At 40.1% G+C, this 26,382-nt stretch overlaps 1 protein-coding gene across 1 annotated transcript in view; it reads right to left on the bottom strand.

The window, feature by feature from the left end:
- Window positions 1–26,382, bottom strand: part of LOC146772546 (fibrillin-2-like) — a 263,733-nt gene that overhangs the window by 49,450 nt on the left and 187,901 nt on the right. The window contains exons 18-33 of the mRNA XM_085638491.1: window positions 25,549–25,674; window positions 24,287–24,412; window positions 22,256–22,375; window positions 21,846–21,983; window positions 21,116–21,166; window positions 18,616–18,741; window positions 16,128–16,355; window positions 15,751–15,876; window positions 13,734–13,862; window positions 11,424–11,549; window positions 10,112–10,237; window positions 8,461–8,583; window positions 6,584–6,709; window positions 3,694–3,819; window positions 1,268–1,390; window positions 623–745 (exon numbers count right to left, since the gene is read on the bottom strand). Of these exons, the coding sequence (XP_085494617.1) occupies window positions 623–745; window positions 1,268–1,390; window positions 3,694–3,819; window positions 6,584–6,709; window positions 8,461–8,583; window positions 10,112–10,237; window positions 11,424–11,549; window positions 13,734–13,862; window positions 15,751–15,876; window positions 16,128–16,355; window positions 18,616–18,741; window positions 21,116–21,166; window positions 21,846–21,983; window positions 22,256–22,375; window positions 24,287–24,412; window positions 25,549–25,674 (2,043 nt within the window). The remainder of the gene's footprint in view (window positions 1–622; window positions 746–1,267; window positions 1,391–3,693; window positions 3,820–6,583; window positions 6,710–8,460; window positions 8,584–10,111; window positions 10,238–11,423; window positions 11,550–13,733; window positions 13,863–15,750; window positions 15,877–16,127; window positions 16,356–18,615; window positions 18,742–21,115; window positions 21,167–21,845; window positions 21,984–22,255; window positions 22,376–24,286; window positions 24,413–25,548; window positions 25,675–26,382) is intronic.

The raw sequence follows: 26,382 nt of genomic DNA, 5'->3' as shown, positions 1-26,382 counted from the left end.
CATAAATGCCTGGATTTCAATCTTGCCGGAGAACAACTGTTTCAGTTGTTATGTTTCTTGCCAGGTTTAGGCTCACTGGGCCCTACCTAGGGCACCTCGGACCTCTGAAATCAAATAACTTTCCCCTTCTCCAAGACCCCTAGCATACCAGCTGGACAAACAGACACACCCAAGGATTGAGCTGGCCATTGAGCATGGCAATAGCGCTGCCCGGTGAAGAGAAGACTTACCTGGTAGGAGGGCACCCACCAGGAAGATCCCTGCCTCTGGTCTGTTGTTGAAGACACCATCTCTCAGTTAGGCAGATACCATGCGAGAGCGATTCCCTCATCAACTTTAAAAAATAAACACTAAAGTGCTTACTCTGGTCCTTTTAAAAGACACACCTTGCATGCGGATACCTGAAGTGTCCAAACCCCATCTCTGGCATTTGAAACTGTGGAATGGTATGCAGCGTCAAAGGCCGGGTCAGAGATGCGAGCCGTATCTTCCCCAGGTAACATGAACATCCTGTCTCTCCAATCAAAATCATCATATGTGCAACTCAGCAAACTCCTAAGGCCCTTTGCCCTGAGCATCCATCGATTGGGTCATGGGTAGAGGCATGAAGTGTGTAACATACCAGAGCAGGAGAAGCCGTCACCATTGAATCCCTCCTGGCAGGTGCATCGGTATGAGCCTGGTGTATTCACGCAGTCGGCATTGATGTTACAGCTATGCTCCTCCGTGGAACATTCATCCAGATCTAGGGATCAATTGGATAAACCTTGATTATATTTAATGTTTTGTAACACTTCATACAATAAATATTGAGCAACCAGAATAAATAATTCTACAGTATCCCTAATAATCTGCAGTTGCTGCTTAATCTGTAATTAAAATACTGAATATCCCTGTGTTTATACTATCAAGCAATTATAATCCTTCTATGAAGTGCATTATGATACCAACAGACATTTTTGATACTTCTGATTTATCATATACAACCATTACATTCGCAACAGATTGAGACAACATTTGCATTTATTTTAAATGGAAAATAATAAGGTATAATTATGTCTCAACCCAAATCAAAAGAAAATTCAGAACATTCAAACTGAAGAAAAACCATTAGAAAATTAGACAAATATAAGCAAAGTTTTCTGAAAATCTATTTCAAAACTATAGAGAAGTTAGAAAGTCCCAGGATCATGCATGCCGTGTAATCATTTAATAGTTGTGTACTTAGTGCATGTGAGCAATGCTTATTTTGTTCCATGATACTTACCAACGCATTTCAAGCCATCCCCAACCCAGCCGCTACGACACTTGCACTTGAAGCTGCCAGGAACGTTGATACAAGATGCGTGCATGTCACAGTTGTGAGCTCCAATTTCACACTCATCCACATCTGAAGAGAAGAGATTAATGAAAGGGAGTTTAACAGACTGAACATAAAATGCCTTAGCGATTCTTTGAGAACTTCACAAGGGATGAGTAATCCTAAGTGAACATACACAAAAATTCTGTCATATAATTAATTTCTGAGATTGACTATTTGTGAGAATTGGAAGTGGACAAATGACATGAAATACAGATGTTAAGCATGTTTGTTCATTGTTTAGAAAATATCAGACTCGCCCACAACCCTATTTGTCAATGAAGGTCTGAATCACATGGACACATAATCTTTAATATTAGGACAATTCACAGAATTCAGTTCCACATATGTAAGGAAATTTTCTCATACATGCTTCCCTGTGAGTAACTCCATTCTGGACCAAAAGCAGACATTCCAGGGCTTGATGCCCAGGAAAGTTTTGAACATCCACAAACTTCCTTAAAAAAACATTTTTCAAATCCCTTCTATAGCTGTAAAAGATCAGAGCTTTACTTCTGTCGAGCGCAAAACTAAATCACATTAAAGGGAGGAACAAACATCACCAGAATTGGAGGGCACATAGCGGAGAGGTTTCACTATAAGAAAACTTATTTTCCCATGTTTTTTTCACTGAATATCTCACTGTGCACCTGTACATTTTCTCATACACATAGGTCCTTCCTTTCAATAAAATCTTTTTGTCTGGTATGAACCAGCCAGACACCTCCATTCTACAGGGGCCAGACTCTTGACAGTACCTAGAATCCGAACATCTCACTGGAGTGGCTGCAGCTTTCTCTATGGCACCTACAAACTCTGGAATACTCTTCCGGGTGAGCTTAGAAGTGCTAGCTCCCACACCATCTTCAGGAAAGTACTAAAAACCTGGTTGTTCCAGAATTAGACGCTTGATCGGGCTTACTGTGTTCTCAGCGCCAAGACACCCCTGGGTACTCGTGCACTTTACAAATCCCATTAACATTAACATACAAATATGGAATTTAACAAACTTTTCCAATATGATCCACGTGTTGTTGACCATGTGACATATCTGAACCATGTTGGATCAGTAGGATGTGTGTGAGGCATTCCATCAATTTTATTTAATTTGTTTTTAATATGTGTGTACAACATTCTGTATAATGTGATCATTGTGTTTTAGATGTGCATGTCTGCATAATTGTTACTATATTCCTGTTGACTGTGAAGGAATATGATTTTGTATAATTGTTTCGAACATGTTTTGATGAGTGGGAGTGGTGTGAAACACTGGCTAGTACAGTATGAAACAACAGGACATCCTACTGTGCTGTTATGTGTTCTTGAATTTAAGCTACCGGCAAAATATGTTATGACAATATTTGTATGTGATGTTGATACTACCAATACAGCTGTAGCTATAGTATAGCTGTGCTCTGTTTGTAGTGTACATATGATTTTATAAGTTTTTTCCAATGTGTGGTTTTGTGTAGCGTATTTTCGGGTCAAGTGCTATTAGGAACAAAACGATGGCCGATGGGGACATGAGTACACTGAGTGCTATGGGATCGCAACTGGTGTGCGCACTCGCTTTCTGCACCCACAGAGCACCTAGTTATAGCAGATGAGGCCTTCTGGATTACAGATTGCTCTAGTGCAACATGTGTACCACCATGATTGTAATTAGAAAATTCCCTCATTTACATGCGGTGTGGTCCTATTGCAGGTACAGGCACAGAGGTAAAGGAGCTGTTGAAAGGCACTGACTGTGACGACAAAGAGGTGACTCAAAGACAGTAAGCCATCCAATGATGATTCTCGAAGGGCGGGAAAGATGGTCCATGGACCTCACAGGCATCCAGATGTGGATGGTTGCAGTCACTCACTGCACCACCTGCAGGGCAACATCCCTGCCCTACTTTCTAAAGTTGGCTGTGTTGCCATCAGCAAAGTGGAAGGCCGGCCAGCTGCATCACTGAATACAGGTGTGACACATGTGAGCTGTGTTGAATATGTGAGATAATCTTTCTAGTGTATTCTATTACCACCGAGGAGGTCTATGAAAACCTGCATTAGACAAGCCTGTTGAAGGGCCTAAAAACAACTGGTTAGTGTGTTGCATTGAATTTATACTTCATTTAAAGCCACACAGATGATTGAGTTCTTTACAAAATTCATGAATCTGTGAAATCATCTGAACATTTTCTGGACCTTATTTTTTCCTTTTGTGAGATTATTATTTTCTAATACAGGCTATTCACTCATTTCCATGTCTGATAAATCAGTGACAATAAATTGATTTATTTAATGCGCCTGGTACACGTACTCGAAGGAGCTTTACGTTGCATTCATACCTGTGCAGCCGGTCGTCCCCTTCTTCACGAAGTAGCCCAGCTGGCAGTGGCAGATGAAGGAGCCCTTTGTGTTCTCACATTCTCCATGGAGGCAGATATTGGGGTTGAGGTCACACTCGTTCACATCTAAGGATGAGAGACACACAATAAATATGCAACATTTGCGACTGGCGAAAATTGACTGACATTAGCCGTCGAAAGAGTCCACAAAGAAAGCATTGAATGTTGGGGCTACAAAGAGCTGCATTTAACCACGTGTAGGCCATCTGCCCCCACATTAGTAACTCACTCTCCTTGTTTAACATCAGCTCTTTTATCCTGATTAAGCGCCAGGCGGAGAATCACATTTCGCTCCACCTAAGTCTGAGTGGATCAATGTTCAGACACCCAGCTTTCCTGGTTGTTAGAACACTCAGCTCAGTTTTACTGGGTAGTAAGTCTACCATGAAAAATTGCAAGTAGCATCCCATTTGTTTCTGGCAAGAGGAAGCATACAGTGCTCCCAGCTGTCTGAATCTAGCTTTCCCCTACTGTTCACTATTCCCCACACCTCACCACTCCCAAGCAACACAGAGGCCGCAACAGACATTTACCGCCTGCATAGAGCAGACGGTAAATGTATGCATTAGACCAAATGAAATTCGGAACTCCATATGGTTCTATGGCTAGCAAATATGGTCCCACACAGTTATTCACAATCTCATACAGGCATCATACTGCAACAGTATTACCACATGGTAGTGTAGACTTTGCATGCAGAGTTTGCACCCGCTAGTACTGTGTATATCTCGTAATCAGTCAGGCGTATATGAGGAATAACTATCAAAGAACACATTACACTTATTTTGGACTGATGAAGGCAATTTAATTTTGCACCATTGTCTGTCATTTATGCAATCTGGAAAGTAAACAACTGATTTGTTCCATACATAAATAGTAGAAGAGCACATTGATTTACCCTCAAACTTAGCTTCGACTTTCACATTCCAAAAGTGAAAAAATTTGCTATTCAGTAATACAGGAAAATAGTGCAAACCCATGTTGTATTTACGTGAAAAATATAAGTTTGGTGCAAACTATATTTGGTCCAATCTCTGATTTCCACGGAAATTAATATTGGGAAATAAATTTTCTCCCACCAGTGCAAGTCTTTATCCAATCTGGTAACATGCTTTTTGTAAACCATTCTTTATTTAACTTCCACCTATCAACACCACCAGTTTGGAATCACAGGAAAGGGTGAGACAGGGCAATACTGGATTTAGCAAGGAGTAAAGGTATTGTACTTGATTAAAAAAGACAGTGTCCCTTGAGGAATTACCTCGCTTGGTTGTCATCAGACTAGCAATGCCCTACATGGAAGAAGGTTCCTAAGATGTGCTACAGCAGTTATCAAGCACATGAAAAAATGTAATCTACGAATGTATCACCCCTTCAAGTCATCCCCATAACACTGTCCTCTACAGGGACATTCTGAATTTCAAAGGATTCTGTACCTTGATTACAGTGGGCGAAATTTAGCCAACCCAGTAAATATGGCGCTCCCAGTGTACCGCATTTATTGGCTACTGCTGACTCTCAGGAAGTGGAGAATTAGGCAGAAAATGATTGGCTTCTGTATCTATTTCCACACATATTTTAGTGAGAAAGACTACATAACTGATATTTTCAAACCCATGCTTGCGCCGGGATCGAAATTTAGTCCTATACTTGTAATGTGACTGAAGTGGTGAATGCAGAAAAAAAGCTGAGAGCAATGTGCATCGAAAATTGCACAATTTGTGCATATATTCCCGACGAGCTTTGGATCCTGAAAATGCACCAGATCCAATGCAGCAGATGCATTTGTTCCAGCATTGAGACCCCTACAGATGGGTCACTCACACGGCTTTACGGTACCCCCATGTGAAGAGACAGCTCATTGCCCTCATCAACCAGACCATAGTGCAGTTTTTGATGGATCTCCAATAGGTCATAGTGCAGTTTTTGTTGGTTCTCCAATAGGTCATAGTGCAGTTTTTGATGGTTCTCCAATAGGTCATAGTGCAGTTTTTGATGGATCTCCAATAGGTCATAGTGCAGTTGTTGATGGTTCTCCAATAGGTCATAGTGCAGTTTTTGATGGTTCTCCAATAGGTCATAGTGCAGTTTTTGATGGATCTCCAATAGGTCATAGTGCAGTTTTTGATGGTTCTCCAATAGGTCATAGTGCAGTTTTTGATGGTCCTCCAATAGGTCATAGTGCAGTTTTTGATGGTTCTACAATAGGTCATAGTGCAGTTTTGTGACTCACTGAAGGAGTTGAGGCCTTGCAGGTCAGAGCACTGACTGAGATATGTGGCTCAAGGAAATGGTGATATTCATAAATCCACAAATGGCTGCAGAAGTGAAAATTGAACATAGGGAAGACTACATCAGTGACAGCCAATCACATTACATGAAATAACAATCGCGTTGGGGCTATTGTTGTAGCACTGAGTTCTAGCCTCCATCTCTCCTCACTGCTACAAAAAAGCTCAGCTGTTATGGCACCTGCCTTTCAGCAGCGATCACATTATCACTGAGGCGAGCGAAGAATGCAGCGCCCCTGACAAACCTAAGCTTTCAGGTGTTCATGAGCAATTTACATGACTCCGGTGTATTTCAGACCCCAGTATCGAGAGCAAATTAGGTATATGCCATGCTCTCTGTAGATGTATTAAGTATGTTTCCCACTCACACACCTACACTCGTGGTCAGGGCTAGGAGTGATGAACTGTGTCTATCCAGATTATGGTGCGTTTTTAGATAGCGGAATATACCATATTAATCGAAGGAAATAGACAGGATCCTCTGATCGTTGATGTCATTGTCTCAGTTTGCTACAAAGGAAAAATAACACTGTTCTCACCGATGCAGGTTCTCATGTCCAAGGAAGCCATAAACCCATCGTAGCAGAGGCAACGGTATTCTCCAGGGATGTTCGTGCACTGACCGCCATCACAGATGTCCGGGTTGTCCTCGCATTCATCGATATCTAAAGCGGAAAAAAACAGAAAGGATCTTTATGATACTTCACAAAACACCATACGATGACCTGAAGGGTTAACCTCCTGATCACTACAGAAGCATCAGTTGTATGGGATTGTACTGAAATATACTATCCGATTGGTCCAGACAAATTCATATTTAAGTTTTTTATTCATTTTAATTATAAAGTGCATGCATACCCAAAATATTAAAGTTTTCTAAAAAATAATCACTATTAAACATAAAGGATTATGGAATAGGGTGAGACTATGAGGCTTGCGACCACTTTCTGTAGATGTTTGGACATAAAAAGAGGCGTGAGATAAGTCTGAAATTAGCTTGTTCATATAGATTGATGTTCGGTTTTCTTAATAATGGGTAGATGACTGACTTTTTGTGGATGGCCGGAAACAACCCTTCTCTGCAAAAGGCATATATGATTGGAGTTATTATTGGTGCGATAGCACTCCGGCCAGATTTTAGTAGAGCCGCAGGGCAGAGGAGATCAAGACAGTTTGCACATGTGAATTAGATTCACACCTTCCACAATGGGTAGAGGAATGAATTCAAACAGTATTATGTTAATATCATTGTTTCTGGTCTCATCCTGAAACTCTGGAGTTTGCAAATCTGGCTGATGGTTGAAGAAATGTTCTCTAATTTTCCTAAGTGTTTCAGTTAAATAGTTATGGAGTTAACTAGCTCCTAAAAAGGATCAAAATTATTACTACTGTGGTAGGATTAAATAAATAAAATAAATATGTGCATGTTATTGCTGGTTTGGAGAATCTTAACAAAATAATAAATTCTCTTAGCTTGATGTATTATCTGATTGTATTTTCATATTTTTCTTTCTCCTGAGGAACATAGATTTTCCTCTAGGAACTTTCAGGATTTTTATGGATATTCATTTCTGTAATGTGGTCATCTGAGAGCCAAGGGGTCTTCAAAAACCTTTTTTTCATTTTCCTTCTTTTATCAGCGCAGTCTGTTCTAGTGTCACAAATAGTGGCCTACTAAATAATTGAGAACTAAAGAACTATGTTTCTCAAGAAACATGGCTACCAATTCTATCCTAATAGCGGTTTTACAATTTCCTTTGCGTAGGTTGATAAAGCGAACACCTTGCCTGTCCCTACCTACCGCCTTAATCTGTAAATCTACCAGAGGATGGTGCAAGGCTGGTCAAGGTAAGACTGAAAGACAATGTCTTTAGAAGAAGAAAAAAAGAGGTCGGGTGTGTGGCCGTTTTTATGGGTCTGTCCCTTTACTAACTGCGTAAAGGCCAGGGAAGATAACTCATCTTACATCTTTTTGCCTGGGCATTTTTGGGGAGAGGTATTTTCTGCCCAGATATTAAAGTCACCTTATACTAAGATCTCTGAGAAAATCGCCTGATCTTGGATTATAAATTCACCTAGCCAAGAAAAATAATTGTGACTGATTTGAAGGGCGACAATAGATAATAATGCATCACAACAAATGTCCTGGAGGAGAATCGATCAGTGCCTTGAAACTATATACAGGAGTGGTCAGAAATATGTCCTCTCTCTCTCTCTCTCTCTCGCTCTGTATATGCCGTCTCTTTCGTCATGTGAATCACATCTAGGAATTTTGTAATTAGGAGGGAGAAGATCCTCAAGGATAGAATTGCAATCTGAGGTTAACTATGACCTTGTTAGGAATACCCTCAAGGTTTTTATTTGTAATCAGGGCATACATTAGGGTGTGATTCTTTCCTGATCCAATGTCTCTCACCTGTGCATGATCTCTTGTCTGGCATCAGCGCATAGCCCTCGATGCAGCTGCACTCGTAGCTGCCCTCGGAGTTGGTACAGTGGGAATCACAGCCGCCGTTCATGATGGTGCACTCGTCGATGTCTGGAAAAGGCAATATTGTTATAGGTACATTTTGCTTACAATATTTCTACAGTAACCAATTTCTTCATCTCAAATGTAAAACAATTACAGGACTTCAGCAATGCTACACATTATGCAGATAACAATTTATTTTACGGACCAATATGATTTCAAAAGCATATTTCTTTTCACCGAAAACATGACAGTATCAACAATGAAATGAGATACGGAAAGATCGTTGGGTTGAGAAAGGTACAAAAAATATGGTTTTGAGCACAATGGCAGCATTAAGTATAATTAATGAGAGAAACAACAGGCAGAGCTCATTTATGTAATTCTGCGCAGTACAAAATTGAAGCATATTGTTTTTGCTTAATCTGTTAATCTGGTAATATCTTTTAAAAAGCAGGATGAGGTTACTGAAAATTGAGTGCACATCAGCAATAAGACACAATCTACAATTCTTTTTGTGAAGACTTTGGTGGTGAACACCTTCTTTGCTCTAATGAAACAATTAAGCAGTGGTTTGAAACTCTGACTTCAGTATTTTCACATTATTATTACTACCCAGCAGGCCTTGATTTGTCAATGCCATCAGGAGTGATTTAATTCAACATTCTACAGTCTTGAAGTGGTTTTTTTGTAAGTCACAGACTTTTTTACAAGCCTACAAATGGTCAAATGAAATACTGACATGCTCAGTCATTAGTTAATTATTATACAGTTACTGTCCAGAGACATTTTAAGACACGGGCAAAGTCGACAATTGCCCGTGGCTCCCACCTTCGCAGGGGCCCCTTGTAAAAATGACCTTTCACTCGACTGTTTGTCGATTTTTCGATCAAAACCTCTCTCTACTTAACTCTATTTCTGACTCTTTCTGTACCCAGTGACATTTTAGGGATTTTGGTCCCCCAATGTGCATGTAATTCAATTTGTGCTGGCATCATGCAGACTTGAATTAGTAGAAAATAGGCAATACAATTAAATATTGTTCTATATAAGGGTCCAGAAACATATCTGGCCCAGAGCCCTAAAATCCTTGAAATGACACTGTTACTGTCATCTGTTTAACTAAACAGAAGTCAGTTTTCCCAAATAAAATGTAAAACAACAATTATCTTTTCTATATCATAATTGAGCGCATGCATTTTACCTATATTTCTCAAACATTGGTCCAAATTAGAGTTCATTGTCATTTTGTTAGTTATCAAAAACTATGACAAGAAATTCCATCTGACTTGTAAAAATATCCTAATAAATACCCCTAGGTGAATTGCATGTTAAAATGCATAAAGCCTAAAGTTAAAGATTAAATGCAGAATAAAATTTGAACTCTGGTAGCGTTTAAGGTGCTTTGTGCTGCTGCCTGTGTATTCTGATAGATATCAGCTTCAAACAGAGGAACCATGAAAACCTGAGATCCACTTAAATCCACTTTAAATAATCAGGTTGAATGACATTCAGAATATTTTCTTAGACATTAAACTTGAGGCAGCCCACTGCATCAATTGTGGATGAAAATGGAGTAGGGCACTGCAGAACTCACCCACACAGCCCAGCCTATCAGGTGTTGCTTGGAACCCGGAGTCGCAGGCGCACTGGTAAGTTCCGATCATGTTGACACAGCGGCCGTTCCGGCAGAGGTTGTCGCTCAAGGAGCACTCATTCACATCTACAAGAGAAAAGATAGGGTCATTAGAAATAGGAAGCATGCCTATCATGTGCCAAAGGTTGGCTCCTTGCTTGAGTGTTTATGTGATGTGAATGCAGTACAAATGACATCATTTCTAAACAGGTCTAAAACACCCTGTCTGAAGGGCCCTACAATAGAAAGCATCTCCAGGTCTCTAGAAGCACAGTGTCTCCAAAATACAAAGAGAAACCGAGGGCCTTATTTCGCTTTGCCTGTAAACATGTTCATTGCTACCCAGTTCAGTATTGCAACACTAGTCTGAGTTCTACCTACTGGAATGGTGATACTGTACTAATACCATTCAGAATTATGCATTTTTTTCCTGCCCAGGATTCACTAGGTTTTGCCTGGCATACATTCTGCAAGGAAAAACTTGAAAGAGCAGCAGATTCTGAACAACTTGGAATCCCAATTCACGTGCAAACTCTTGTTTGTGCCTGCACTGAGATTAAAACACCACTAGGAAAGCAACCGCTAAAATGGAGAAGGGAGAAGCACCCTGTCTGTATGGTTGACTTTAACTGCTAAGCAATAGGTACAAAGTGAAGCATGGACTGAAGGATGTAAAGTAATGCAATGCCTTTTAAAGGACTGAGGACTGCCTCCTTGTTCTGCATTTCACACACTGTACCCTTGAGGGTGAATGCTTTCCTTATGACCCCAGTTTATATCGCCCTTATTAGGCCTTGTTTCAAAATGTTATAATAATTAAATTAGACTGGAATGATGAGTTAACCTTGCGTTCTTTCAGGCTGGCACAATAATCCATTGAACTTCTCAAATACAAATTCCGCAACGTTTAAGAATAATTAAAAGACACTTATAGACCACATACATTTTTGTTTGCACATTTCATCAAGACATCTGTCATAAAATGGAGGTGCAAATGGATGGGAACAAAATAAATTATTTGCAGTGAAAATGAAGGAGACTGGTAATGTGCTATTTTTATATTTGGGAAGATGCATTGAAAGAATTAAATATGCTTTTAATTGATTGAAGCACATGGAGGCCCTTCAGCACAAAATACTCCTCATGTTGGATGTTTTCCACCCAAAATCTAGTGTTGGTAAAGGAGCTCTCTCGCTTTTGGTTGGACTGATGGAGGGAGGTGGAGTCCAAAAGTTATAAAAAACACACAAAACGTCATTGTCTGACTACTTACCAATACAGGCGTTCCCCTCAGCGGTCAGTTCATGGCCAGGAGGGCAGATACACTCAAAGCTTCCCTCGGTATTGATGCAGCTGCCCCCTCGACACAGCAGGGGATCCCTTTCACACTCGTCAATATCTGCATAAAAAAATAAAAGGGTTGAAGCATACAGAAATAATAATACCATGCCAATGTGCTACTCAGAATGGCTCTCTATGCGCATCCAATTCTTTTATGTTTGTTGCCAAACCCTGGATCATAAATCATGAAATGGCGGAAGATAAAGCACTCTGCAACCTGTTTTGTCTTGTCCATGCTTTAAAAAACTGTGAATAAATAAATATAAGTCAATGGTCAATCATGGATGACCATAACTTGACTGTGTTACAGATCGCTTCTTCGACTGAAGTGATGTTCAAAAATCATCAATAACAACGTTTCTTTTCTTATTTATGAATATATTTTTAAAGGTTCCAACTTTTTTCAAATATACCGTTTGATCCCCGAGGACCCTTAAAATAGAGGGTGTCCTTCCTTCAAAGGAGCCAGATGATTAGATAGAGTCAAGAAACCTGAAGAACCTGCACTAATTTTAAAGATGCATCCTTGTGTTCCCGATTCATAGACACTCCGGACTATACTAACTAGAAATCAGCAGGATTAGAAGCATGATCAATGGTCAAGTTGCAACACATTTGAGCGATAACGCCTGTGAATGAGGCAGAAGTGAATTACTGACTTTCTCCAAGTTTTCAGAAGTCCGAAAATTTGGAAGGGGGTTTGTTCATGGGGTATACAGATGGCTTGTGGTACTGGTCACTTTGAGTCAAATTGAACATTAAAATATTTAGAATATCATATGGGATTCTATCAATGTGGCCGGAATACAGCCCAAAGATTAATCAAATGCATTCTTCTTCTATACAATATCCTATATTCCCAATATCATCTTTGTAACTATTGGAGATTGTTTATGAAATCATGTCCGAATGTGTGAGGAAGATCCAGAGTCACCACAATGTTTATATAATTTTTTGCTGAAATTAGATTTTTATAAGCTGACCTCACTGGAACCATTAAGGTTTATAAGGATCAAACATATACATTTTCTCTCAGGGTCTGGGCCGTATTCTGTTTGACAGTCAATTTTTACAAAAGTTATGAGGAATTATAAAATATATCAGGCTAAGCACATTCTAGAGGCAGTATTGGTAAGATTAGACATGGCACTGGATAGGCCTAAAGTTAACTATAGGATATTGGAATCTATGTTCCTTTCTGAACATAGAAAAAAGGTCAGACTAAACTGTAGAGAAAAGAGACTCCAAAGCAGAACTCATCTTTAGCTGGATTTAACTTACCTTTTATAGAAACAAGACTGAGGTTATGAAGGATGACCAGCAATTATCAATGATTGCTCGTCTTATAATTAAAAGTCTAATACTCATGAATGAGTGTGCTCTAAATGCGTTAAATGCGCCAATATTCCATTTACATACCCTCAAGGGGCTGAGGAGGCAAAGTGGATGGAAGCGTGAAAAGCAAACTTTGGTCCTCATTGAGGATTGCATGAAAACTGCATGAGTTGGAATATGTTTAATTAATCATACCCGACATTCTTGATATTACCACATATTTAGATTCAAATGGGAATACCAGGTGGAACATTGTACCCACACATGTTTCTGTATTTAAAAGTACAGATTTAGATAAACTTTTTATTGGGTGTAATGGACAGGATGAGATTTTACAATAGATGATCTTGTGGTAATATTAGATTTCTTTAATTCACACAAAGAGTTACATATACATTAGTAGACTTATCATATATTTAAATACCTTTATCGCTTTTCTGTATTCTCTAAATGAGGGAGAGGGCCCTGTGGGGGAACTCAGTTAGGGCATTTTTTTACAAGTCCAATAACAAGAAGGTTGGCTAACTACGAGATGTGTGCATTGAAGACATTTTAAAACGGGTAAGGAGAAGTGGGAGGATTTTAAATAGGAAAGGCAAAAGTGGAGACACTTTTGATGTGATAATGAGAGCATCTGGAATGTCATAGTGATCATCTATAAAATAAAAAGATGGATAACTTAACAAACTGAATGGCTTGTAATATGTTGCAGAAGTTGCTTGTGACATTAGAAGACAGAAAAAGCCAAGGGGAGAATTAAAGTGACTTGTTCCCCAGCTATCACGAGATGGACAAGAATGGAAGCACTTTAAGGAAAGACCTTGGGAGCGCAGCGTGGAGCACTTATAGTACATGTTGAAGGTCTGTGATAAGCCATATAAGACACACTACATCATCATGTTCTTACCCATGCAGTTCTTCATCATCATGAATCCGCTTTCGTAGCCATCGAAGCACTCGCACTCAAAACTTCCAGGTGTGTTCACGCAGGTGCCGAACCCACATAGGTCAGGAGATATCCGACATTCATCAATATCTAATAAGGAAAGCAGAACAATGTGAGACAGAGAAACAGCACTCTCTTTTCATTCTCTGTGATGAGTCCCGTCATAGTCTGCAGAATATTTAATAGGATGTTCTGCAGTGTCAACAATTCAACAGCCTGCAGGAAATATTGATTATGCATTAGCTATAAGACAGAGCATTTATAACGCATGTATATAACTCAAAGATTTATAACGCACTGGCTATAATCCAGAACAATTTAATGCACTGTATATAACCAAAAGAATTATAACGCACTGGCTATAATCATGAGCATTTTCATGCACTGTGAATAACCCATAGAATTATAACGTACTTGTTGTAATCCAATCCAGAGAATTATAAAGCACTGGTTATACCCCACAGAATTATAATGCAATGTCTATAACCCAAAGAATTATAATGCCCAGGCTATAACCCATTGACCTGAGAATTCACATGCTGTAACCCTTTGATAATGCATGGCTACAATAATCTGTTGATCAAAATGTACATTCTGTAACTAGCCGCCTAATAAGCTAATTATTTTATAGTTAACATTAATTTTGGAAACGCAAAACGATTAGTAAAGGGAAAGCACTTGTCGTTAGTATGTTAACTCACCTTAATTTACTCTGTGTTTATTTTTTGGGCTGAAAAAAGTATACACAGAGTACATTAAGGTGCGGTAATGTATTAAGGACAAGCGTTTCCATCTTCTGTAAATAGGGAAGAGATGTGGCGTAGCGGCCAGGGTGACTGCCACTGGAGTCTGGGGATCACGGTTCGATCCCCGGCGCCGGCGGCAGATTAGCCCAGCACCAGGTGACTCTGGGCAATAGCTTGCTTAATCTTCCCCATGGCCCCCAGCGCCTAGAGACCCTTACGGGTGATTGTTCGCACTTTACAAATGTGGATTATTATTATTTGCACAGAAATGAACTTTTCATTTACAAGATTGCCCTCATTATGAGGGCAGGGGGCCAGGAAGATTGCAGGAATATTTCCTTTCTCAGAATTACTAATATCAGTTGAATCTTCTTGTAATTTGTCTACCCAAGAATGCTGCAGTATTCTAACTTGGCCCTCAGAAATGGGGACTAACAATATGAAGGGGAGTTCGTGCACCTGGTAATTTTCCATTTTTCGCAAGCTTTCCCACTCTGAAATTTACCAGGAATGCAATATTACATATGTATTCTAATTCCTTATTTAGAAGTTAACACTGACCGGCCAAATTAGAAATCACATTGTACACAGTACAGGGATTATGTTTTGATTCATCACTGGTTCCACGCTGTTAATGAAGTGTCTATGTTGGTCACTGAATTTATAATTCTTATAAAAAGGCACATACAGTTGATTACACAGGCTAAACATTATATACATGTGTCAGTAGACTAGTTGAGGGAGCTACAATATAGAAAGTTACAGGAATGGGCAATGGGACCACAGTATTCAGAGCATTGCTAGGAATTGTCAAAGTGGCTTCGGTACTGAAAGGTGAGCGAGAAAGGATAACAGGTGCTACAGAACTGAGAAGAATATGAGAAATGGCCAATGGGAATACAATATTGAAAGGAATCCCAGAAAAGTACTGAAGAGAGTGCCAAGAATTGTCAATGGGCGAAAGTACTGATATAAGTCACAGAAATGGTGGCTTGGGCTCCAGTGGTGAAAATTATCACAGAAAGATTTTCAGAGATGGCGGAAGAGAATACAGTACTGAATGGAGCCAAAGAAAGGGTGAATGGGGCTTAATACCGAAATGAGTCATAACAACAAGCTGCATAGAGCTTCCATCAAAGGGATACAGTACTACGAAGCATTGTGGTGCATTGCTTGGCAGCAGATATGCCTCCTTTGGTGAGTAATCAAGATCTACTTTACAATTAACTTACCAGTACAGTTCCTTTCCTCTGCATCAAGGGCGAATCCGCCTTCACAGATACACCTGAAGCTGCCAATGGTGTTTCGGCAAGTGCCATGAGAGCAGAGGCCAGGGAACACCTTGCACTCGTTCACATCTACAGCGGAGAAAGGAGCAAAAGGCAAATGATCACTCTCAGAGCTTGATGTGGTAAAGCAAGGGTTAGAGTCACCCTAAAAACCACACTACGGGTACATATTCTTTAGAGTTAGTAAAACAGATAAGACACGTGAAGTATCAACAGATGTACTTGCAATGCAATTATTTAAAAATGTGACAACTCTACCAGAAACATGGTAAAAGTGTGAAAGACGTAGGCCTTAAATAGGAGAATGGACTTCTTTGTACCTTTGTAAAACGGTCTGCCAGACAGTATATCACCCCTGTTTGCAAATCCAGGACCCCTGGGGCAGACAGTCCTATACTCGTCACTTCCAGGCTTGGGACACTCCTCGCAGTCGATGCCCCAGGCGGAACCAACGGAGCAGCAGCACATATCCATCCTGTACTTTCCGGGTAGCTGCCCTGCGCACTCATCCTCGTCCCACTTCAAGTAGCACTGCTCGACGCGCACATCTGAGGAAAAAAACAAAGTAGAAAAATGTCAAGTCTTTTTTTCCAGACAGGGTTCAGGAAGCTTCTGAAGTCTCAAGAAAAAACATGGATATCAGTGGACTGATGAACACTTTCACCGTTTAGTGGACCATCGATGACCCTTACGTCTGTTTAGTTTGATATGATTAAGAATGTTCCTTTAAAAGGCTTTCAAATACCTGTAGGCTCGAGGAGGGGATGGTTTGGAACAAACATACCCTGGCGATGGATGTGCCTTTTGTAGCCATGGTACACTGTAGTGCTGTCACAAAAGTATTATTCATTTTACAGCTCTTGTGCGGGAGAGGCCTCTGACTTTTTATAATTTGCAAGATGCATTTATTGAAAAGAAGGATTGTCCGTGCAGATCGCACATACATCGGCCTGCAAACCCCACTGCACAAACTGCATTCTGGTCATGAGCGCATCAGTATGGATGGCTGACACTGGAGAATCTGAACAGAAAGCCACTATACATTATCCTTTTTCATGGCTAAGGCATTTCTGTGTGACACTTTTCAGGGGCAATTCTCAGTGTTGACGCCCTCTCCCTCCATTTATTACGACAGTGACAGATCCATCACAAGTTACCACAGACCCAATGGGACTCTACAGCCCATTGATCACACTCAAGGGCGCGCTCCCTGCTTACACGGTAAATGGCAATCTACGCTGACCTGTAGACCGCTGTCTAATCTGTATATTATTATAAAAATCCTCTGAAAAGTCTCTTGAAAATTGTCTCCAAAGATAGCACCATTATGGGACTACATTTTGGAAACTACTTTCCTTTCCATACCACCTTTGCAGATAACTGAATTGGCGTCCTGCTCATATCTCACACCCTTAGAATGATTACTTACCGTAACTTGGAGTTGTCCCTCCGCGCTTAGAGCACCCCTGATATGACATTTGTTGTTGATATAGTTTTAAAGGTTTTGTATTTTATAGAGGGCGCAGGGTCCAAATATGTTTAGTGTTTCTTCTTCCTATGAGTCAACTCTAAATTAATTTGTACTTTTTGACTGGTAATTCCCAAATGATCCTATATTGAAAGCACTCAAATTATTAACCCTTTCTTCACATGACCACAATATGAAGAAATCAAAATGATTGCTGTATTGCATGACTACCTTTACCTTCCTGCTTGACCCACTTAGAGCACACATGTATCTTGACTTTTGGATTCCTGTTGCACACATGCATTGCTCCTCTCAGTGTGTTCACAAATAAATTCAGGATATGTATATCAGTTATAATGTGACCCTTATTATATTTTTTTCTTTTTCTTTTTTTTTCTTTTTCATGTTGTGTTTTCTTTTGTGTTTTTGTTTACCTTTCAGCCTTGAAAAAGCCTTGGGCTTGCCCTCCAATGTAAGGCGAAACATGCATAGGCTCAGTGTATGTTACAATATACAAGCAGCTCTTCCTTTATATTCGGTAACTTGTTAAAAACTGGCTGAGGTGTTGCTATCATATTAATCAGCTCTCATTGTGTTTTAAAACATGTTATGAAATAAATGTTAATATGTCATATGTAATCAGACCTGAGCATGAATGCAACAACTCTCGTCTACACTTGTAGCTACTTTGTAAATCAAGATTTTACTTAACTTTTAAAAAACTCCCAATTCTAGTGTGGCTAGTGTATCCTACCCCTGCATACCCCTTCCTGGTGTTCCACTATGAAATGTCCAGCAAACTAAAGTTAGTCTATTAATTTCTACATTCCACATGAAACCCACAATGTACATAGAATGACTAATCGTAAGTGAACAGACCACTTCAAACATAACCCTCAAAATTAATAAACCAAAGGGAAACCCAAATCTTCCTGAGTCTCATTTCTATGTTTATTTATAAAGGCTGACTCATAATCATAAGGTCACTTCTAAAAAGTACAAGTGCGGCCAAACAAATCATTCTAAAGCTCTTATTCGTTCAGTGAGATGATGAATATACACATGCCCATGAGCTTGGAAAACCAAATTGGATGGATGCTTTCTTGTTCTGTTTATTCTTTGCTATCAAAAAGAGCATCAGCCAATCGCTTCTTTGCCTCTTATTTGGCATTAAACCTACAGTGGTCTAAGCTATGTATGCTGCTCCCAAGCCTTCGAGGAGACATTTGCATATATGAAGGCCTGTTCTTCCAGCTCATGCAGCATTGAGTAAATCACCCCTCTTTACCTCGGCGTGACCTTCCTCTCCCTTTGAGGCTCATGCACTTGCTTCTCCTTACCTACGCATGTTCTTCCGGTCCCATCGAGTGTCAGACCTTCTGGGCACTCGCATTTGAAGGAACCGCCAGTGTTCACACAGCGTCCATTGGGGCAAACGCCAGGGAAGACCTCACACTCGTTCACATCTGTTCACGCACAAAGACAGAGTCATTATTGTTGGACCGCTTCAAAGAGATGAGGAAGCAATCTATATTGCCTTGTGGCTCATGCAGATGTGTATACAGAACAATAGATCCAAATAGCAGAACAGCATATACAAAAACATGAACTCTGTAACAAGAATTGAATAGACTCATCTTTCCACAATTCCCCAGGAAACATAATACTTACAATATTATTGAAAAATAAAAGAAACTGACAAAACTAGTGAAAATGAATACAGAAACAAAAAGCCATGGTGGATATTGTGTGTGCTGTAATAGAATCTAAAACTTTTATTTCTATTCTTGTATTCAAACCAATACAGGCAAACCCTTGCACAAAACAGTTTGTGTTCTGTTCAGCAAATTAATAGAGTCTAGAAAATTGCCGCATAATTGTAGGGGTGGATGTAATTGGCGAAATTCTCTCTAGCATATTTACTTGTAGTCACCATGAAATTACTCATAATTATGCATAATTATGTTAGAAGCATCAGCATTTAGTGCTAATTTCCTCCTTCAAAATTCGCCCTTGCGTCCAAAATGGGCCAGAGGATGCATTTGGAGCTAAGACGATAGCACTAAATGCTACAGGATACGGACTAGAGTATTTAACACACAAAAAGGGGGGAAGGGGGGTCCAAGGGAACAAATTTTAAGACCTGCGAGAATTTTTTAACCCCAGTACGTACTATGCAACACACAAATCAACTCTCGGGTCTAAGCAACTTTAAAACTTAAGCATGAAGGGAGGAATACTATGTTAGAGCTGTGTCTGAAATGGCAGTACTCAAAAACAGAAAAGGAAAGGAATCCCTTTCAGGACGAATGCCCTCACTCACCAGAAGGTGAGTACGGACTAGAGTAGCCAGCATCCACTGAATCTCTCTTATTTCATTGTTACTGTGCTCACGTGGTAGGATTTATGCCCCAAATTACTCTTAATTACTAAAGCTGGCGTAAGAGGGAAGCGTAATTTCTGACATTACTTCGGTTTCGCTGGCCTAATTAAAATTGCCCAAAGGTCTAAAGGTTACTCACACTAGAAAATACATCTCAGCACTCAAATTGGACACTGACCTGCCAGTCAAATCCAGAAGTTGTATCAAATCACCTACTGTAGCGCTTTAGTCTTTTTACCAAAAAAGGACACTGCCTACTCTTAGGTCTTTTTAAGCACAGTTGTCTTTGCCTCCTGGCACAGAGTTATAGCTTCTCCTCACGTTATGAAGAACAAGAAGATGAGATCAGGAGAGAAACCTTCTCCCTACTAATTGTTACATTTTGGTACATTCTACTTTTCCAAATGTCGTGGCGACGTGCATCCATCTTCATAACAGGCGGAGATACTGTTGTTTCCTGTCTGTTCATTTAGCTGTCCTGTTCTCCGTAACCTTAAAAGTTTATTATTTTTAAACGCTACTTTTCGCATACCTTGATATGTAATGATCTTCTCAGCATTGCCGAGTTACAAGTAAATACAGAAAAATACAGTTTTGAAAAAAGGGTACTTGAAATAGAGTTAGCCTGTAATTTTAAACACACAAAAAACAGGACTTAAAATCTGGTTTGCCTGTAATTAAAAAAATTGCCAAGCCATGGCTAGTGCATTTATGGAAACATTTTTAAGAATTTGCATTAAAGGAGCAATGAGTAATAAGAAAAACAAAATAATGAGGATTCAACAAATCAAATTTAGGCTACTATATAGAGTAGAGGTGGCCGAAAGGCCGGCATGGTGGTTCCTGTCAATGTAGGAAAAGTTTAATGACCGGCACTGTCAAACATGAAACATGATGGCTGGCCAACAAACTTTTTCCAACGGCTTGATTTAGAGTTTGGTGGACGCAGGTAAGTCTGTCAGAATGGCAGAGAACTTTACCTCTGCCATCCTGCGGGATCTCCAACAGCCAAATTTTGAGTTGTTTGCCGGCCCTACACCTAAAGCGGGATAAAAATAAAAAAATAAAAATAATGGCGCCCACACCCTGGGAGGTTTCTCCTATGGTGTGGGTGTACTTTTTTTCTTTGTTTTGTCCCTCACTTCCAGGATATTCCTGGAGTGATGGACAGTAAAAAAAAGCTGCTCGACTGCCCACTCTAGATATGGTGGACAATCAGTAGGTTTACCTTTTATAGCCCATACTCCTTCAGACTGTTGGAGGAAGGATTCTACCAATGGATTAATTTTAATCTCTTGGAGTAAAGCTTGTAGTCTGCCTACCTCTAAATCAGGTGCGTAAACCAGAATTTGGCGGGCATGGCAGTCCATTGTGTAGCGAATGAGTACCTTATCTGTTAGATTCTCAATCACAGCATTAATGTAGATTGCTGAGAGCATTGCGATGGGGAAACTCACCTTCACATGTCACCCCCTTCATCCTGGCATAGCCTCTAGGACAGGCTGGGTCTGTGGGAGACAAAAAATAATAATTTAGTACTTCAATTTCAAGCTGAAACAAGCATTCATATAATCTTCAAAATTGACACCTTCTCAATAAAACACATGGCTGTCGAGTGACTCATCAATGTGGTCGGGAACCCTAAGAAACATAACGGACATGTGGAAGAGGGCCTCAACGGCAAATAGGAGGAGCATGGTCGGAGGGCTCAGAAGAGTATAGGTAACGCCCCTAGCTGACAGCCCAATTGTATAGAAAAGTTGAGGTTTTGCAAACCTTTACAAAGTTCAGGTAATAAAGACAGCTTTTTGAGAAGGAGGCAATTTAACTAGGATAAAATGGTGCATCCTAAAAATTTATGGAATTATTGCTGTGTCCAATTGTGTTACTTGATTCCGACATTAGAAAACATGTGCAACAAATCACCTGTTGAGAAATTATTTGACTTGTTTTAATTATGCTGTAATTCACTGAGTATATTGTAATAAGAGAACACCTTTACTCCGAGTTTGAAAAACGTTGACTATATAATGAGACAATATCTGAAGACCTTTGGACCCAACTGTACATTTTTCTGCATAACCCAGCTTCTGCTACATAGACTTACTCCCTAGAGTTACCCACAGCTAGCAAAAGCTCAATAAACCAAATAACCGATAAATTAGGTGTATGGAAGAGCTGCATTACCAATTTCACAGCGTTCACATGGACTGCCCCAGGCAGCTCCCAGGGTTGCACAACATTCAGACTTCAAGGTAGCTCCATTGATGTTCACTTCACAGCGGCCATCTTGACTGTTCAGCCAGCACGTTCCCTTCATGCTGTCTGCAGTGGAAAAACACAATACCTGATCAGGAAGCAGATTCTCACTTTCCAACATGCAAAAGATCCAAAATAGGGACAATTTTGATATTATCTAGAACACTTTATTCTCCAAAATCCCGGCGTGTGGCCTAGGCTGGATTGGTACACAGAACTCTCCACCCTCAACCCTCCCAACTTATGATTCTCTTGTAGCTGGATATGACGACCAAGTTAAAAGTGGACACGTTCTGAAAGACCCGAAACTTCCAGCCTTGGGAGAAGGGAGATCTTACCTACACAGATGGTTCCTGTGGAGTCAACTTTGCTTCCGAGGGAGCATTCACAGACAAACGAGCCAGCATTGTTTCTGCAGACCCCGTTCACACAGGGATTGGACGCACACTCGTTCACATCTGTGGAAAGAAATAAGATGTTTTTTTATAGCACTTGCTAGCCAAAACTAGCAGACGCCCAAATATCTTGTCGTAAAACTTGATATTAATACACAGATAGTAGAACATTCAAGTGTCTTGAAAAATAAAAGAAACTGACAAAACTAGTGAAAATGAATACAGAAACAAAAAGCCATGGTGGATATCATATCAAAGAAATGAATACTGCCAATGAGTAACTGGTTCACTTATAAGTATTAATAATTATCAGTAAGCAATACGCAATCCCTGATAATATTGAAAAATGTAGTTATCCTTTTTATTTTTTTCTATAATTCTTTTTCATTTATTGATTTTTCATTATGCTTTCTGTTCATTTGCTGCTTCTTTCTTACCATTTCCGCTGCCAAATTTCTTTCTTTCACTTCTATGATAGTGATTTCTTCCCCTCCATTTCCACTCACATGAGTGTATTAGTGCCTTTTTTCTAGATTGATGCTTCCTGCACCTGGAGTCAGAATTGAGGCTAAGAGAATTAGCTGTCTAGCTTAAATTGTTTTGATCGGCGCAATTTCCCTGGAGGGAGAACTCTGGGTTGGATTATGCCACTCACCGTTAATAGTGTTTCTGGATCCAGAACTATCAGGTCTACAAATACCATACCCAAAACTTCCAGTCACATGGAGACTGGACCTCACTACTCTTCTGCAGGTGGCATTCAGACATCCCGGCCTGTCCGACCCTAGCAGTAGGATGGGTGGGTGAAGAGTAGACAATGCTCCCCCTGAATACACCACAGTCAGTCAGAAGCCTGTGGCCCAGACCACGCCGCAGGGGCCTTGTCGTCCTGCCGTCACCTTCCACCCGCTTAGAGAAGGTGGACAATGTCTGTGGTTTTTGCCAGGAATGACGACCAGTGTAACTTGGTCCTTGCAGATATTCCTTATTCCAGGGAGAAAACATGGAATAGCAAGATATTGATGTGGGGATACCGGCCTGAATCAGAGATTCCAGCCCTCAGTTATCTCTGCACTAAATATGAGCCAAGCCTTAACGGGCCTAATACGCCTTTAGGGTTAAATCAAACTACCTTCCAAACTACTCATTTTAATTATTGAGGGTGGAACACCTACCCACTGGTACGGAAGAGGTCCAACTCTCTCAAGCTCAACTCAGAACCACCCGACATATTGGTAAAACCCTGGTGCTGCTGTTGGGGTCTTTTCTATGATAGCGCTTTCACGACAACGATTGAGCTTGTGGCCCAGCAGCTCATTTAGCTGTCAGGTAACAGTCACCATTGCCAGCAATGTTTACATGCGGGTAATGTCACTGGACTATAATGGCCCACATCACCATGCGAGGCATGACATTCCCTTACAGGGAAAACAAATAGTAGTTCCGATGCAAGAGTGCACCCGATTTTTTATTTCACCAAAATAAAACTGTTACTTTGTAAGTTTGATTCAATATAATAAAAAACTAATGCAAACTGGCAAACATCTTCTTGTTCAGCTCATGGAGGACATTTGATAAGACAAATTAAATACCACCTTCCTAATGAAATATTTAGTGCTGGTCTGTGATGTAAATGTCACTGCAGAATGCACAGGATAACCACATGAATTCACTTTTTATACTGTGGCTCTAAACAGAATCCATTTAAAAAGACAGAGGTTACCCTGATAGCTTGGATCTTAGTTTGCTAGATATACATTAGACACCCCTCTGTCAGAGGCTAGGTTTGTAAAATGCCTTGCCCACTGAGTAACCCAATTTAGAGGTACAAGTCAGTACACAATCTAGATTTAATAAAGTGTAAACAACTCTTTATGTAGGACTGTGTATGAACCTTTCAATCAAATAAGGAAGCAGTGAGGTCTCAACCAAGAATGCACCAGAGATCTACTACAGATACACATAGATGCTTACCTTCACAGGTATCTGTTTCTGTCCTGAAGACGTAGCCCTTCGGGCAGGTGCATGTGTAACTACCGGGTGTATTGCGACACAAGCCGTTGTCACAGAGCAAACGGTTCACTGCACACTCATCGACATCTAGGGGAAGAGACATAAATGGTTATAGACGCAGTTACAGAGGAAGGTGGAAAACAGGCTTGTGTGATGTAGTCAGATGCATAAGTTGAAATAATTTGGGTATATATTTTTTAGAAACATGGCAATGCTTCAGAAATTAATCATTACTCCAATAATTATGATTAACAAGATTGTCCAAACTCCGTTGCAACAAAGAGCTATTTTAACTTGAGACAATAGTAATGCAAGACAGTTTCCTAACATGTCCTCTTCAAGAATAGTGTTCTTACCTTTCAGTACATGCATGCAAAAAAACGTAACCAGCCTTGGTGAGGTTAACTTAACTTAACTGCGAACAAAAGCTCTAGAGCTGAAAGTGGAAAACCAAATGTCGGCAGATTTGGGAATCTGACTCACACCGCTAGCATTTCAACTAAGGATCTTCAGTAATGCGGGAAGTAACTTCCAAATTGATCAATCAACATTTCGATTTACAAATTGGAACCTAATGTCATTGATGCATTTCATTTAAAATGACACTGCAATGGTGAAACCTCAGTGTGAGGTACCAATGTCCAAGTACGTACAATCACATTGTGATGTAGATGGAACACGATGGCCATTCCTTCTTTTAAAAAGGACCATCCTAAAGCTATTCAGACTGAAAGAACACTTGCTCCATTTCCTAGCCTTATCAGCCTTTCACATGCACAGGCAGTTTGTTAAACTTCATCCTCCGATAAGGCTGGTCATATCTGAAGTCATAAAAAACAACAGCTATGGAGTTGGCAAATTTGATTTATTAGCCAGCTCCAGAAATTCTCTAAAGACTACAATTTCATGCCAACATAGCTGCCTATGGGGCAGACGAGTCTCATTGGGCAGTATCAAGAACAACTCAAACCCTGCACCCTATACGCTAAATTTGTGTAGCCTTTTGCACACCTTATCTTCAACTTTCAATGGCCAAATGAGTAGTAACACGATGAAAGCATTTTTTAATGGAATGTTGTATGTTATTATTTTATTAATATCAGCTCAGTACCTCAATTCAGCAATATTGTGTCAGAAAAAATTGCTAACATATGTGGAACATATCCTTGTCTTGTAATAGGTTGCCGCACAAATGCTGTAACATTTTTCAGTTTATGACTCACCGACACAGTTCTTGCCAGTCGTGTCAGACTCGTAGCCCAGGTTGCAGATGCAGCGGTAACTGCCACGCAAGTTCTCACAGATGCCATTCGGGCAAATCTCTGAATTCAAAGCACATTCGTTGATGTCTGAAAGGAAAAAGAGTAGAGACTGCTATTAGTTCCAAGCATAGGAGCTGTGGCAGCAATCCTGCAGCATCCAAGGACGGAAGCACTTGGTGGCTGTCAATGGTCACTACTTACAGATAACTTGGATGAATTTTGCGCCCCCATAATGAAGCATGTTTTTGGCAAGAGTGGTCTCATATTCATATAGTCTAGGAAGGTTAAGTGTAATAGCTGAACAGGACTTAAAATGGTGGAAAACTTGTTGACCTTAAAGCACATGTGGGCATGTTCTCCCTTGAACAAGTGTTTTCTACTGCCCCCGCTCTCCTCAAAAGTAGCCAAGTGACATTTAAACTTACATATGCATATGATACTTCGGTATTAGTGTAAAACTTGTTTTCGCCAATGGTTGTTTTACAGCCATACAAAGATATACTCAGCCATACTTTTTCATGAGGGTAAATCCTCTCCCTGGTGTGGGTGTGGCAGTGCATCAGCATTCCCGGGGTGGGGGAGGGGGAATGACATTGCAAGTTTTGGAACACTGACAAAAATACTTCTTTTTGGGTCATCTCCAACTTGCCACTCTGAAAAAGTATGAATCTGTTTCCACGGCGGGAATAATAAAAATGCATGTCCAAAATTAAGAGGGAGTTTAAGGACATTGATTTCTACAAGGGATATAAAAGTTTCCCTTTCAAATAACAAAAATTATATAGCTCAATTGCA

This window comes from Triturus cristatus, chromosome 12, assembly GCF_964204655.1.
Source record: "Triturus cristatus chromosome 12, aTriCri1.1, whole genome shotgun sequence".
Lineage (NCBI taxonomy): Eukaryota > Metazoa > Chordata > Amphibia > Caudata > Salamandridae > Triturus > Triturus cristatus.
Note: the sequence above shows the minus strand (reverse complement) of the source record. Positions and strands in the feature narration are given on the sequence as shown.